The following is a 15,673-nucleotide window of genomic DNA, read 5'->3' as shown; positions in this document are numbered from 1 at the left end:
CAATGCTACTCATTTTTATATGGTTAGATGTTTTTTTTTTTAACTTGAAATGAGCTTATCTGTGTTTTTATTAAAGATTATGCACATTTGCAAGTAGCAATGATGCTAACAGCATATGTAGAATCATAACTTGAAAGTGTTGAGGTTTACATTTGTTTACATTTTTTCTTTATCCGAGGGGGCCATTTGTTTATTTTGGGTCTTGCATACCTGGTTTACTGTCCAGAGTGTAAACTAGTTCCTGTGTTATTTTATATTGTTATACCTTTGTTATACTGTTGAGTAAAATTAAAATATTTTTCTATGTTCATCTTATTTAATTTTTTTTGTTATTTACTTTGTATGTTAATACGGTACAGTGAAGATAATGAGTTGGCTTGTTTACATTTTGTGTAAATCTGATTGATTCTAATAGTGAGGTAAATAATGTATTTAGGCTGTTGTTTTCATCATCAACATGAATGTTCGTCACCTACTATGATAGCTTTATCAGTGTCTTTGCTCCCCTAATGCTAATACTGAGGGAGGCTTCACGTAGTTCCAGTGTGGTCTGCCTCCACAGCTTTATCTCCAACTCTCTTGTCATTGAATCTATCCTCAACTTCGAGGTTAACTCCTTTGCTTCACAGCAGTCATTCAGTAGGACATGGGACTCCGGTTTAATTCAACAGCTGCAATATTTATTTTGCCAATCACTCAAAAATGGCATACAGCTTATAATCGATCTGCTCCGGTCTCACACGCTCCCTCACTCTGCGCACTGGTCGAGCGACCAGCGCATTCATTTGCAGTTAAAGGGCCACGCACCCACACACACTCTCTGACAACATATGTTATGTTCAGGTCCTGCATGGAAATTCTTCAACTCTTCTACTTCCTCACAGTCACAAGGCTACGATTAGGTCCTGAAAAATGGTACCGTTTGATTTTCCGTGAATCTGTATCAGGTAGTACTAAAGGAATTCAGTCGGTACCTAAAAAAATAACTTGAATTCATATGATCGGATCGGTGATCGATGATGGGCCCAAAAATCCTGATCGTGTAAAGCCTAATAGTTATACATTTGTATAAGTGTGTGTGTGTGTGTGTGTGGGTCCTGCTATGTTGTCACTCAATATCTGGCAGTATTGTTCTGTATTGTCTAAGGTTGGCCTAGATTTCCAGCAGTTGCTCAGTCCAGGCTTGACATTAGTGGGTTTCAAACAACCCTCCCGTCCTCTTGTTTTTCTAATTTTCTCTATACTGAGCTGAAGTAGTCAAATATTATGCTTTAACTATTAATAATTTGATATTTAAGAAATGAATATGTGTTTAATGATGTCACCACCAGTTGCTAATATAGGAGGGGCGGAGCCAACAGTGAAGTACAATGGTCCAATGATGTCACAGAATATCGTTCTCAGCCAATAGCAAAAATCAAATGTAATAGCTGGGTTTCAACCCATAGAGTGCAGTCACTGACATTTTACATCAAAATATGCCAAATTTAAAAACACTAAAATGTTGAGAGTCGGACCAGGCTCTTTTTCTGTTTATTGGAGATTGTAAATCCAGAGATTGGCACATCAACGGTACTGCACCTTGTGGTGAATTGTTTTTTAGAATTCCATTAACGTTATATCTGATATCTTTGTTGTTATCAGTCATTTGTGAAGTCTCAGGACCCACAAACACAACTTCTTGTCTTCTTGCATCATCACTGCAACACATCATCTTCCTTCTCCACATCCATAAACCGTGTCTGTTTTCTTCCTCTTATCTTTTTATGTCACCACTAGCTTCGCTTCCTTATTTTAGACATTTCCATATACTAACTGTACTGCATATTCAACAACAAAATATAGGAAGTTATATGGAGTGCAACACATTTTTTTATTGGTTCCTTTCCGCTGCACACATCTAATGTACAGAAGCACATTCTTTATAGATCACTGCTTCTACTCTAGATAACATTGGGCTTTTATTTTGAAGGTGATGTAGCTTGTTTGACTGAGAAAAATCTCTTCATTAACGTCACCACCTGCTAGTTATTTCTGTGCATTTTTAGCCCTCTGTGATTCGAGTCAGATAGACTTTTGTGGCAGTTGTTTGCTTCCAAAGCCAGAATGATTGGAACAGTTTTTAAACGACACGAATACCTTAGCCTTCACTCTCTCTTCTCCGTGTGTTTTTCACTCAACATGTCACTTCACGTCTACTTGTTTACTGACTCCAGCGGAATCCACAAACTGTCATTCATTCTTTAGATTATGAAACACCTCCACAGGCCTGGGTATTACATCACTCTGAACATAAGTCATGTGTCAGCCTGCGTTTCTGCACTCCGCCAAGATCATCTGTTTTAATGCCGATCTAATGTGTTCAGCAGGAGTTAAACAAACCCAAGAGTTTGCAGACTGTCGTTTGATATTTATAGACCTTCCATGGCCGGACTTTGACTCATTATCCGCCTGCAGAGTGGCCAACAGTATAATAACTATTGTTAGGACAACAACCAAAACTTTCTCCCCGTATTGTCTTCCCTCTCTGTTACAGGAAGTCTTTTGAGTACGAGGACGCTGCTCGTCTGACACAGCGAAGTACGCTAAGGGATGAGAGCAGGAACTCCACCCTTTACCACGCCTACTCTGAAGACAACATTTACGAGGACATTGCATGTGAGTTTGGTTGTTAAATTTAAACTATAACTATCAATAAACATTTAAGAAATCAATAGATTATTTTAAACGTTTTTTCTCTATATATTCACTGGCCACTTTATTCCATCTCAGCGCCAGCTCGCGTTATCCAGTTGCTGCGCATTTGTTTGGTTGCTCATCAATAATGGTAAAGTTAAACTGTGGCACACAGATAGACAACCATACTAAAATGTTTTGGGCATGTACAAAACTGAGACAATTTTGGGACAATGTTTTTGAAGCTTTTGAAAATGTATTCCATCAAAACGTAGCTAAAGATCCTAGAGGGGCAACTCTCGGTCTAATGCTGCGTTCACACCAGATGCGTCACACAATGTTCTTGTGTCCAGATTACATACAAAGTCAATGGAATGATGCGGCCCAGAGGCAAAATCTTTCCTGTTTTTTGTCATATTCGCACATTCTCTCGAGTTGAAAATATTGAAGTCCTGCGACTGTTTCGCATGACGAAAGCCAATCAGAGTCTTTGTTGACAATGACGTCAGCCCGTCAACACAGACACCGGTCTGTTCACCCATTCAACCATGGAGTAGAAGCTGTGTGTGACCACCTGGAGCTGTATGACATGGCCTTTATAACCAGGACCGGACTAGGAAGGATTTGACGTGGAGGAGAATCAGCGAGGAGGTGATAGTAGCAGGTAAAAGTTCTCTCTGTAGTTTTCATCTTTGGAAACACTGAGCTAGGGTAGCATTAGCCGCTAATTACACCGGCTTTTTTCACTGGTGGTTTATGTTTATGAGAGGAGAAAAAGGAGCGCAGCTCCTCGCTTCAGCAGGCGGTGAAACTCACCGAGTTGGATGTGTCGCTGGTGGGTGAGGCTTCGCTTCAAACGTGCATATGAAGTGAATGGGACATTTTTTGATCCTGCAAAACCTGCGGAACGTTTCGTGCGGCAGACGCGTCCGGTGCCGCAGAAGACGCATTCGATGTGAACGCAACATAATACCAGCAGACATTGATGGAAAAGCAAGAAAATATCTCTTACAAATAATGATAACAGTAGCAATTAAATGTATTACAATTAATTGGCTCAAACCAAACCCCCCAACATACAATATGTGGACTGAGAAATGTACTTTAAGACTCCAGAAATAAATATTTTTATCTTTACAATCCCACATATCTGGTTCTTGTTTTTTATCTATTTATTTATATATTTTAATTATTTTTATTTTTTGTTTTTGTTTTGTTCCACCCTTTTGTTTTCTTTTTCTTTAATTTATCCTAACCTAATTGCCTCTATAAATAACATCACTTTGCTAAAGTAATGTATTTGTGGCTGAAATATGCTCAAATCTGCTATTATGAAAATATGAGTGTTACTATCTGTCAATAACAACACAATAAAGATACAGCTGTAAGAATTTTAGAAAATGTAATAAATTAGAAAATTGTGTTTGAAAATGTACCTGTTGTTTACTTCGAAAATAAAAAAGTAAGTTCTATAATAATGTTAAAGTTTAGCCTTTAATGTGATTTTGCTTTTAATTTTGAAACTTGAAGTACCCAACTTAGAATTTTAATTACATTAAAAATGTAAAATGCTTGCGTGGGAGTGCATAGTAGCAAAATGTTCAGCTACAAATCAACACATTTTTCTCGTTACTAGGCTGTTCGGTTTAAGGTGGCTTCAGTGGTTTCTGCATAACGTGTAATCAGTCTGTGAGTCGTTCCCTAAAACTTTTTCCCTCCTGTCTTGCCCCAGGTGAAGTGACCAGAGATAACCCTTATGAGGACGTCAAACTGTCTCCCATGTGTATTCCCATCGCAAGACCTCCCAAACCAAAGGTAATAAAACATATGTATTTTCCCTTTTCCTGTTTAAAGAGTACCTCTGCTGGTCACGTGAGTAAGTATGTATTACCAATAAACAAAATATATGCACATTTTGTTTATTGGTAAACAATAAACAAAATGAGTTTTTTTTTTAAAAAGTTTTTTTTATTTTTTTAATTCTTTAAAAAAATAAAAAGACTTATTTGAAGTTCTTTTTGGGAACAATTTTATAATGCTATCAAGAGATTAAAAAAATGGAGTGATTAATTAATTATGCTCTGTAACTAATAGATCTTTTTTTTTTTTAATCTAAATAGCTAAGAAACGTCCTCAACTTGAGGTATTTTCATTATTGTGGCAGATTAAAGGATTGATATATAACAAAGTGGCTTAATAAAGTCATTTGTTGTTTTTAACAGACTTGAACAGATGCTGGCGTGGCCATTTACTTTCTGCTGTATTTGAGACGTCCCAATGGCTGTTGCCACCTTTAGTTTGGACCATCAGGGGGAATATTGATGTGTACCTTTGTCAATCTCGATAAAAGAAAATGCAAATTAAATAAAATATCTGGTCCATATGAAGTGCTATTTTTAGCACCTCAAAAACAGTAAGAGCACTTTTCTGAGTAATACAATTATTGAACATCGAATTTGTTGCTTTTTCTCTCCTTCAGATAATAATATTTATCCAGTTTGTTCATTTGTCACTGATGGACTTGTTCATTTTGGCTCTAAACCCTGTCATCTTGTCCAGTGTGGATTGGCGTGCTCACAGCATATTGCATTTAGCACTGTCCGAGTGTGCGCGCTAGCTGTCTGTGCTAGCCGCTACATGTTTAGCATTGAGGTGTTAGTGGCGGCTACAAAGATCAAGTGATCAGCAAACTCTTTCTTGCACAATTTGCACGCAACTTTGCTATTTTTTCCGTCTGTTGTTTTTACAAACCAAAATGAACGCCAATGAAAGCACAGCAGTCTCCTGTCTTATAGTGTAGTCTGTGCATCAGTATTATGGGTCTACCGGGAATTCTTGAAATAAGAAAGGGTCCGCGCTGTTTGCAGTGCAAAAAAAAAAAAAAGATTAACAGCTATTGCTTTGAGTGCGATATTTTTTTCGGTAATTATTTAATCGCAATTAACGCATTAAAGTGACTGCCCGACAATTTTCTCCCTTAAAATCCAATTCATGGTGAACAGCCATGTTTGGCTGATGTGACGCCAAGGTGTTGATTCCGGTGCAGTGTTTACATTATGCCCCTCCTGATTTCTTTGATTTTTCACCTTATTTACGCTTTTGGAACTTTTCTCCACACTTTTTTAAATACGGTTCTATTCATTACTAAGGGCAACACAAGGATGTACTGTATGTTGGGGTGACTTTGGACATGTTTGGAGTTTTGTATTGTGAGCTCTTGGTGTGCATCGTAGTGAGACACGATGAATATCGCACTGTGCTACAGGAGCGAGTGGGAGATAGAGTGGATTTACCAGGAAGGAATGAGTCTGGGAGGACATTAAAACAATTAACATAGGAATAAAATCCAGTAAAGAAGCTGAAAGTGTCTAAGGTTAGCGAAATGGTGGCGACTGTGTTTGCGTGAAAGTTACCCGACAATACCTCCAATGTTAGATGATATTTTATAGAGCTTTCAATTAAAATTCACTGCAGGTACATGATTTCCATGTGTAGTAACGGATAACAGGAAGAAAGTATTGAGACTAATCAGGTGGAACCTTTGGAGCAAGAGGAGTGCCACAATTAAATGAATAAATACACTGCTCATTAATTAAATTAAAAGTGTCAATGATTAATTAAATCAATTTAAAATTTCATTTTCATTCCGAAAAGTATGAATTATAATGATTTCACTATTTATTTATTTATTTATTTATTTATTTATTTATTTATTTATTTATTTATTTATTTATTTATTTATTTCATGGTCTAGTGTTGCAGCACTTGATGAATTAATCTTATCTGTCAAACTCGCTCGTCAAAGTCTGTGGGGGCGGCGTTAACATCAATCCTTGCCAAATCCATTAATTTGGTCTTCACTCTTTCCAATCATGGCGGCTACGATGCATGAACTTTCCAGTGAGTTGGTGAGAGATATTTTAGACCTCGCTGAGAATGTAAAAGCAGGGATATAGTACAAAAAACAACATACAGATTGTATAGCGCCACTCAGTGTATCAGAATAATGTTTACTAGCTCTAACTTCATCCATTGTCAGGGATCGATTTAGCTTGACTTGATGTGCAGGTAATCAAACAGAGTTTGACGAGCAAATTTGACAGATACAGTTAATTAATGGAGTACTGCAACACCAGACCCTGAAATAAATAAGTAGATAGTGAAATATTTATACTTCATACTCTTCAGAATGAAAATGAAATGTAAAATGGATTTAATTAATTACTGACACAGTTAATTAATCATTGACACGTTTAATTGACTAATGAACGGTGTATTTATTTATTTAATGGTGGCACTCCTCATCCTCCATAGTAACTACACATTTTCTTGTCTTGCAGCTTCCTCCCAAATCCCAAATGACGTATGGATATGCTGGCAAAGAAGAGAAAAAACATAGAGGCACCCAGAAAACAAACAGGACGCCTCAGGTAGAGTCCTCTAAGCACTAAGTTGAGTTACCAGGACTTTTTTTTTTCTTCACAAATTAAGGTATTGATAATAGAGTATTGTAAAAACAAAATGACATACTGATTTTAAGTGAAAATAAGATATTATAGGGTATTAAGGCCATTTTATGTCTAGCTGTTTGACAGAGGAGTGTTTAGTGGAACATTAGGTAACACAAAACCGGAGGCGGTGACTTGCTGAACAGGAAGCAGGGAAGGCTGAAAAGGATAGATAGTGGTTGGACAACATGCATGAACTCCTCTTTAAAACTCTGACACCTCCTGACTTCACAATTTTAACCCATGGCCACCAAACGGTTGTTCTCGGGGACAAGCTTTAACAAGGTACCTAATGTTTTCTATATCCAGTTTGTCCAAGATGTTTGTATATGTGTGTGTGTGTGTGAGGTGCTATTAATCAGACATTGAACATAGCTTCGTAAGCCATTTGGTAGCTGCACTGTGGCTCAAAGCAGGTTTAACTAAAAAACAGGCTATTTTTAGAGTATGCTTCGACACAGTCTCTTTTGTCAGACTCGGGAGGGATTTTTTAAAACATTATTTGAAATAGATAAATACTTATTGTCATTGAATACCTGAGTGCAGCTGTGTAATTTAAAGTATTTCAAATTCTAAGTCTTGAAAAATTGTATGACACACAGGCTAACGTAATTATTACTGTAATCATTTTTTATATTATTAGCAGAATGTATGCAGCCTAGCGGCAAAATGCAGTTTAATACTTGTAACATTACGGATAAAAATACTAGATCAATAATATATAAAGCTGTTGTGTATATAGATAATAAATAGGCTTACCAGCAGGTTTTAATACAGTAATACAAAATGTAAGGAGTGTGGCCCCCAAAGTAAATGCAAAAACTACAAAATACAGAAAAATAGCAGAAAAATATAATATAATATAATTTGAGGAACTGAAATGTACAAAATGATAGTACATTTCACAAAACAGCAACAGAAATACACAAAACAACTCGAAAAACACACACACACAATGACTCCAAAAATACACAAAATGACAACAAACACAAACCAAACCCTTTTTTGTTTTTTATGTTAATGCTCAGATTAGTCAGTATTCTGAATGCTGACATGAATGTTGATAATTTTACACCCGGATCTGATAATCACCTTTTTGTGGCGCTAGTTGCCGATCTCTGGGGTAATCTACACATCAGCATAACAGAATATGATAATTGACTATAAAGGAGGATTCGAGAATCGAGCTAGCTTCTAATAAAATTGCTAACCGTTCTTTAGCACCCTTTCAAAATAATGAAATTAATGTATTGGGTGAATCCATAACAACTAATCATTTCCATTTGATTGCATTTAAAATAATAATACTTAATTCATGTGTAATGTATTTTAATGCAGCAATTCGTTCATTCGTTTTTCATGTTTTTGTTACATCCCGATTTGCCAAAGTACGTGACCCGGAAGTGTACTCTCATCCGACGCTAACGGCTATGCTAACGGCAGTTCAGCATGACAAGATCGCTGTTTCCAACTGTGCATCCGAAATGTGTCCTTTTCGCTTTAGCTGGTGTTGGGCACAGAACCTCCTCACAGACATTTGGGAGGATTTAGAGACTCCTAAGTGTTGCAAAGCTAAAGATATCTCAGAATGTGTAACGCTTCACTTCCGGGTCACATATATTGGCAATGGAGAAAATGAATAAAGGTGTTCGTTTTTTGTTTTCTGTACCGAAGCAAAAGAGCTTGAATTTGAAAAACAAGGCGTTTTCCGTTTTTTCATTTTAGTTTTGGAAACAAATATCAAATAATTAGTGTTTTTTTTTTTTTTTTTTTTTCGTTTTTCATGTTTTTGTTACATAATGAAAAACGAATGAACGAATGATACATGGATGATAAACAATTACATGAATAGAATAAGATACAAATTTAAAAAGCATTTTAAAATTCCAGGATCCCTTAGTCTGGTCCAAACATCACTTTTTATAAGCTGTGTATGTATACAGTTCTGTTCCAATGAATAAAACAAATGAATCAGTAACATTGGTTTATATTTTTAATTGTATTCTGCATTAAGATTTTAAAGGAACGTGCAAAGGCAATAAAGCAAATGTTACTTCTGTTCACAGTGCAGTTGCTTTATAAAAGAGATAGTTTTTATGTATATTAGATCTGTTTCAGTTGTTTTATTTGTGCTGTTGTTGATATATTGCCCTTAGCACTAAAGAGGTGAATGCAGAGCACTTGATTTGTGCATGCTGTCAGACATTTTTCACCACATTACCACACAAGTCCTTACATTAGGATGTACTCAGATGCTGGTTGGTGGGAGTGTGTGATCTAGTGCCTTTATTCCAATCTTTTCCACTTTACAGTACATCAACAAGATTGAGACCATCTTTGATGACAAACGTGGCAGGAAAAGAGTGAAGAACCAAGGACTCACAGCACGAGGTGAAGCGCACACATTATCACCTTAAAAGCGTTCAGCCATATGTGAGAAATGCTCAGGTTTATTGAAGTGCATGAGGCAAACTGTAGAATGTACACACAATCAGTAGTGTTTGTTGACTCTTTTCCTTGTTTCTGTTCCTCTCTGATCTCTCCTTTTTATGCTTTTATCTGCAGATGAGGCCAGTGGGACAGAAAGTGACCCTGAGGACAACACCAAAGGTATCTGAGTGGAGTGATTGTTATATATTTTATAACATAATAAAACATCATATTTCATCTAGGGCTGGGAATTTAACCCTAACCCTAAAATTGAATCACTTTTTTTTTGCGCTTCAAACAGCTAATTTCACAAGTTCCCGTTATACCCGTTATACTGATGCACAGACCACAAACAAGAAACGGGAGAAGCCGAGGAGAAGTTGTTCCTGTGTTTGGTGGCTGTTCATTTTAGTTTAAAAAAACAAAACACCGGATGGAAAACAAAAGCCTAGTTGTGGATAAATTGTGCAAGAAAGAGTTTCTTGGCTCTGTTACCACCTTATTGCTAAACATGTAGTAGCTAGCACATTTTAAAGCAGAAATAAGTCACTTTTTCACCTAAATAAATCCTTCTCGTAGTCCCTCTGAGGGTAATGCAAGTGTTTATGAGGTGATTGGGGGGTCTTTCATCTCTGTCTGCTGTCTCTGGCCTGTAAACAGCACCTGCAATTTTCCTGCCTCTGACCTGGTGGCAAGACGTACTGCTTTACGGCAGCCCAATACAAACTAATGCTAGATTATGACCAGCCCCGTGGCTGCACACGGTTGTCTACAAATTCACTCAAACTTATATCGAGCCAGCAAAAAAAAAAAGGCAGAGAAGACCTTTATCCGAGGAACAGTGACAGCTCAGCAGCAACACACAGCAATTACACACACTGTCGTCACGGCATCAGGCACGCACACACACTTGCAACCCATCGCTCCGTCAGGCAGCACACACACAAATATCCATCTATCTATCCATCCATCATCCATCCATCCATTTTCAGGGCCGCTTTGTCAGCACAAACAAACATCACACACATTTCCACACTCCCTTCCGTATTTGTGACGGAGCACATTCATTTATTTTACTTGTCTCTCTTCCTCATACTGTTCACATGGTCACATGGGACTATGTGTGTGAAAGCACCCTTAGTGCCACTGTTGTATTAGGATTTTTCAGTGATCGGTTGCTACCGTCTTGGGAGCGCAAAGGTGCGCATGTAGCTGTGGGGTGGGGCAGGCGGCGGGGGGTGCAGTGTTTACGACAGGGACTTAACTAAAAGAGACCTTTAGGTTTTATTATTATCAAGTCTCACCACTAATTTCATCATGTCACAATAAAAGTAGTATTTTTCAGTTTAAAAGGCTGAAATCATCTAATTCAGGGATTTGTATAGACTAATTTAAAATCTGCTTGAACTGAAAATGCTGAACTTTAAAGCTCATGCTGAAAGGTTTCTATGCAACTGTGTAAATAAGAACCATGGCTCCATCAAAGATCTGTGTATAAGAAGGCTCGTAACGCTGTGATTCTGGCAGGTTCATCTGCATTGTATAAGTTTAATTCCTATTGTCTGACTCATTTGTAGAACATTTCACCCCCCATCCCCCCAATGTTCTCATTTTATAGCCATATGTGACAAGAACTTATTAAAACTCCAATTTGTTTGACCTTTTGCTGGAAGTGTTTCACTTACTGGCACTTTATCAACCCTTTTTTACTCAACAGCTCAACAGTCTGTGCTCATATCTCAAAGGCTTTGTGTTCCCAGTACTGGTTGGAATATGAACCAGGGTGAGCATGACCACATTTTCTCCCTGTGTGGTGTCCAGCAGGCTCCAAGAGATCCGTCTACAAACAGTCTACACTGAAGCGTCAGCCAGGATACCGCACCCTGGAGAGGGACCTGATCCAGCTGCAGCAGAAGCAGCAGCTTTTCCAGATCTTTGTGGTGGTGTCGCTGAGAAAAGACTCTTCGGGAAACACCTACTCCCCTGAAATCACTCAGCAGTTTCCCAAAATGGTGAGAACGGTAACTTTAGCTCTCCAATTGTTTCAGGACGTCACCACAGCTTGAGATGTTTTGCATTTAATGAATGTGACAGTTTGATGCCAGCGGTGTAATCTAAGTTTAGTTCTATCAATGGAGGATGACTGACTTCCCTTTTAGGGAATTTCCAGATTCAGGCTTGCAGAGAGCTTTTTTGTTGAAGAAAGATGTTTCCCACTCGTATCTCTTCATGCACTGTTTGGTATCTCAGTTTTATGTAAAAAGCACAGATTTGACAAAAACATTTACTTTTACTGACCTCCTAATTTGATTAGATTAAAACATTTAAGTAAGTAAGTGATCATTTTCATCAGTTTTCATAAGCAGACCTTTTGGAGGGCGTTTGCACATCACTCCCGTAAATACTTTATGCTTCACGGGGGCGTTGGGGTTAGGAACATACATACAAATTTAAATAAAATGTATTCTTTGAAAAAAAAAAAACATTCTTTGTGGCCCGGTACCAAATGGTTGTGGTTGGGAAAGACTGCCGTAAAGGTCCAGAAGTGCTGGCATCTGTTCTATCTTTCAACCTTTAACCTTTGATGGTGTGCTGTGGTATCTTACACGGGGTTTTTGGCAGGAAATGAGTTTCAATGAGTGAGATGGGTCCGACTCATTTAAAGAATTTCAGTATCCTTAAATGTCTTAACCTAACCTCATAATCACTGTCATTGTCAGACCTATTTAACACTTTAATCAATGATGTTTAGGGTGTCCTGATCAGACAGTGATATCGGATATTAGTCCTATATCAGCAAAATAAACAAGTGTCTAATTACATCTGAAATATCAGATATTAAAAAAAAAAATGTTTTAAATTGATTTATTGAGTTGTTTTTTAAGGTCTTCTAAATTATTATTTGTGTTAATTGTATTCAATTGTAGAATGTTCTTCTATTTAAGGTTAAAATGTATGTAACCCATTGGTTAATAATTAATGGGTCAGTTTTTTTCATACCTGTTGGTGACTATTGTCCGTTCTCTGAGTAATATCACTATATCAAGCCTTTTCTCACATTCCACACTACGAAATAAGTAATAAACATATGTAGAAATATTATTGTATTGTATCGCATCGATATCGACAAAGAGTGCAATATCTGTATCATATCGGAATTAAAAAAAGTTGCATCAGTACACCTCTAAATGATGTCTGATGTAACAGTTAAATCATTTTAATCTGGACATTTTCTTTCAGTTTGACAAGTCATCCCGAATGTCCAAAGAAGCTGAGGATCAACTGAAGGTTATTCCCAAGTTCTGCTTCCCTGATTCTCTGGACTGGAAGCCCTCTGCAAGCTTGCCAAGGTATGCAGTGATATTGTGTTTCTACAGTGATTTTTTAAATAACAAAAATAATATAGACACTTCATGTTGTCTATATTTCCTAAACAACTGGAATTGGATTCAAGGTTTTGTAATAACATTGTTTACCATTATAGTGCCTTACAGAAGACAAAGCTGGGAGCTTTTTGATGGTACATCATGTAGATTTTTTAATTGACGGGATATCATGTAATACTGGTTTTTGAAAGTCTGAATTAAATATTTTTTTTAATAACATTTTATAGAGTTGGAGACCAGAGCTGCCCCATGGCACAGACAGGTATAGACAAATGCAAAGTGTCACAGTTTATAATTTTGTAAACTACAAATACTTGCCACTGTTACATTTAATATGAAACACGTCACCATGAATTTAAAATCAATGACGATTTGGATTTTTTGTTTTCTTGAGTAACTAAAAAACAAAAAAGGGGAAAAATCTTTATAGAAAAATAGAATTTTTCCTAGCCTCCGAGCATTAAATTGTTGGCTTGCTAAACGCTAATTCTGAGTATGAGCTGGGTTTAAATCATGGTCAGACAGGTTAGATTTACTTACTGATAGGGTGTTGTGGAGAGGATGTCACTGTGGTACTCTGTTTAACAAATAAATTGGGCCAATACTAGATGGTGTCCCCTACAATCATGTCTAATCACCTAATAATGTCATTTCAGCTTAAGTCGCACTATTTATTATCCCCGCCACAAAGTGGAAGGCGGATATACTGTAGGTTTGAGCTCCGACCATGCGTCCGTTGTTCCGAGTTAAAGTGGACAGCTTTTCTCAGAACCTGTTTAAGATAGGTTAACAAAATTTGGCGTGTGGCTTCAGGGTGGCAATACCTTGATGTAGGTCGAAACTCACATACATAATGTCCGCCAGAAGGTGGCGCTATAACAAAGGTCAACGCGATTTGGCCTATAACTCCCACACTGTATGTTGCACATTCCAAAATCTCATATCCACAGATTTCCTGAAGAGCTGAGCTAGGCCACACCCATTTCCGCCTTGAGTTTTGTTGCGCAAAATCACGAAAACTTCAAAACCTACTTTTTCTAACTCATCCTTGGGGTTTTGTCCAATCAGCGTGAAGCTTGTCACGTAGAGTCTTCAGTTGGACCTGATCTGAAGTTAAGGAAAGAATTCTGTTTGGTCAAAATGTGCGCAAATTATTAACGAGTAAAGTTTTTGAGCAAGCTATAAAAATGCGAACTGTTGCATATCTTGGTCAAAATAAATGCTAACAACACCAAATCTGAGATCCTTGGTTGGCATGTGAGTGTGGGGTTATGCACCACATTTGAATAATGGAGGCCACTAGGGGGCACTTCAAATATGGGACATTTATATCTCTTAAATGTCAAGACCGATTTTTACCAAATTTGGTGGGTATGACCGTGGGTTGCTCTCGAAGTTAGTCGCGATTTCCAAAATGGGCGGAGCTTATTACAACATAAACAACAAACATTTATTTCAGCATAAGTATTATGTTGAGGGTTGTGAAATGTACAGGGTGTATATAGAAGAGCACACAGACCACCCATACCAAAAAGTGCACCACTAGGTGGCACTATAATGGGTGCAAACGCATTTTGGCCTGTAACTTTCACATTTTAAATCACACCTTCATAAACTTTTAATCCAGTGTTCACTGCAAGTGGCACGTTGGCCTGTGTCCTGACGCTCTCCCTAAGCCCGTCATCCTTCGTGACGTACTTCCATGGGCTCCGCAAAACCTGCGGGCCGAGTCGTGCGGGAAGGCTTGGCCCCCTTTCATAACTACTTGCAGTTCTAGTTATTATTATTATCCCCCGTCACAAAGTGGAAAGGGGGATATAGGTTTGAGCTCCGTCCGTCCCTTTAAGATAGTAAGATAATTAGTCATTTGATTTTCTGATGTGATAATATTTTCTTATGTATACATCTAAGTTCTTGGATTTAGTACACTAAGAAAAAGGTTGTGAGTTATAATGACAACCAATCTGGCGGGGGATGTTGATGGCTATGTCTTCTTGTTTATTAACCTTTTATGTTCTGAATGTACAGTGCATAACCTTATATACTTTCTCTCGACTGTCAGCTGTAACCCATAAATTGATGCTGGAAACGCTCAAGTTACGCACTTGTTTTTAGGGGGCTAGATCCGGTTAAATCTCCAAACAAAATGCTCAGCTGTTCAGCATTCCTTTTGTTTTTACTGTGTTGTGAGTGATTCAGAATCACAATCAGTATTTATTTACAGGTTTAAAAACTTGTTTTTTTTCCCGGGACAGTTAATATCTCCATATCTAACAATTGTTTGTTGGAAGTTGTGTTAACATGTTACACTCCTGTGTGTTCACAGCGAGACATTTTCATTCGTCCTGACGGGAGAGGACGGCAGCCGCTGGTTTTGTTACTGCCGCAAGATCCTGGTAAGTGTGTGTGTGTCTGAATCATGAGCATGTGTGTGTGTGTGTGTGTTTGATGACATGGCTAGCAGCCACGTGTTCACTCAGCATGTGAATCACACACCACCAACTACTTCAGAATCAGTGACACAGTCAGGGAAGAATTTCATTAGCTTGGCTCAGGTTGGTGTTAAAGGTTCAGTATTATGCTATTTTTACCCATTCTAAGAGCCCCAACAACATAGTATTTGAGGTTTATTTTCCCAGACTCGCCTGTTTTCTGGAGTTTTAGCCCTCTGAA

At 37.8% G+C, this 15,673-nt stretch overlaps 1 protein-coding gene across 3 annotated transcripts in view; it reads left to right on the top strand.

Moving 5' to 3' along the window:
• The window catches only part of dennd2c (DENN/MADD domain containing 2C), a 56,719-nt gene that overhangs the window by 21,739 nt on the left and 19,307 nt on the right, over positions 1-15,673 (top strand). For 2 of the 3 annotated variants that reach the window (XM_028452715.1, XM_028452713.1), the window contains exons 3-10: positions 2,537-2,658; positions 4,409-4,491; positions 7,017-7,106; positions 9,497-9,575; positions 9,750-9,794; positions 11,436-11,626; positions 12,855-12,964; positions 15,327-15,396. In XM_028452715.1, the coding sequence (XP_028308516.1) occupies positions 2,537-2,658; positions 4,409-4,491; positions 7,017-7,106; positions 9,497-9,575; positions 9,750-9,794; positions 11,436-11,626; positions 12,855-12,964; positions 15,327-15,396 (790 nt within the window). The remainder of the gene's footprint in view (positions 1-2,536; positions 2,659-4,408; positions 4,492-7,016; positions 7,107-9,496; positions 9,576-9,749; positions 9,795-11,435; positions 11,627-12,854; positions 12,965-15,326; positions 15,397-15,673) is intronic. The other variant, XM_028452714.1, reaches the window with a different exon arrangement.

The sequence above is a fragment of the Gouania willdenowi genome, chromosome 7 (genome assembly GCF_900634775.1).
Source record: "Gouania willdenowi chromosome 7, fGouWil2.1, whole genome shotgun sequence".
NCBI lineage: Eukaryota > Metazoa > Chordata > Actinopteri > Blenniiformes > Gobiesocidae > Gouania > Gouania willdenowi.
This window is presented reverse-complemented; position numbering and strand designations above follow the sequence as displayed.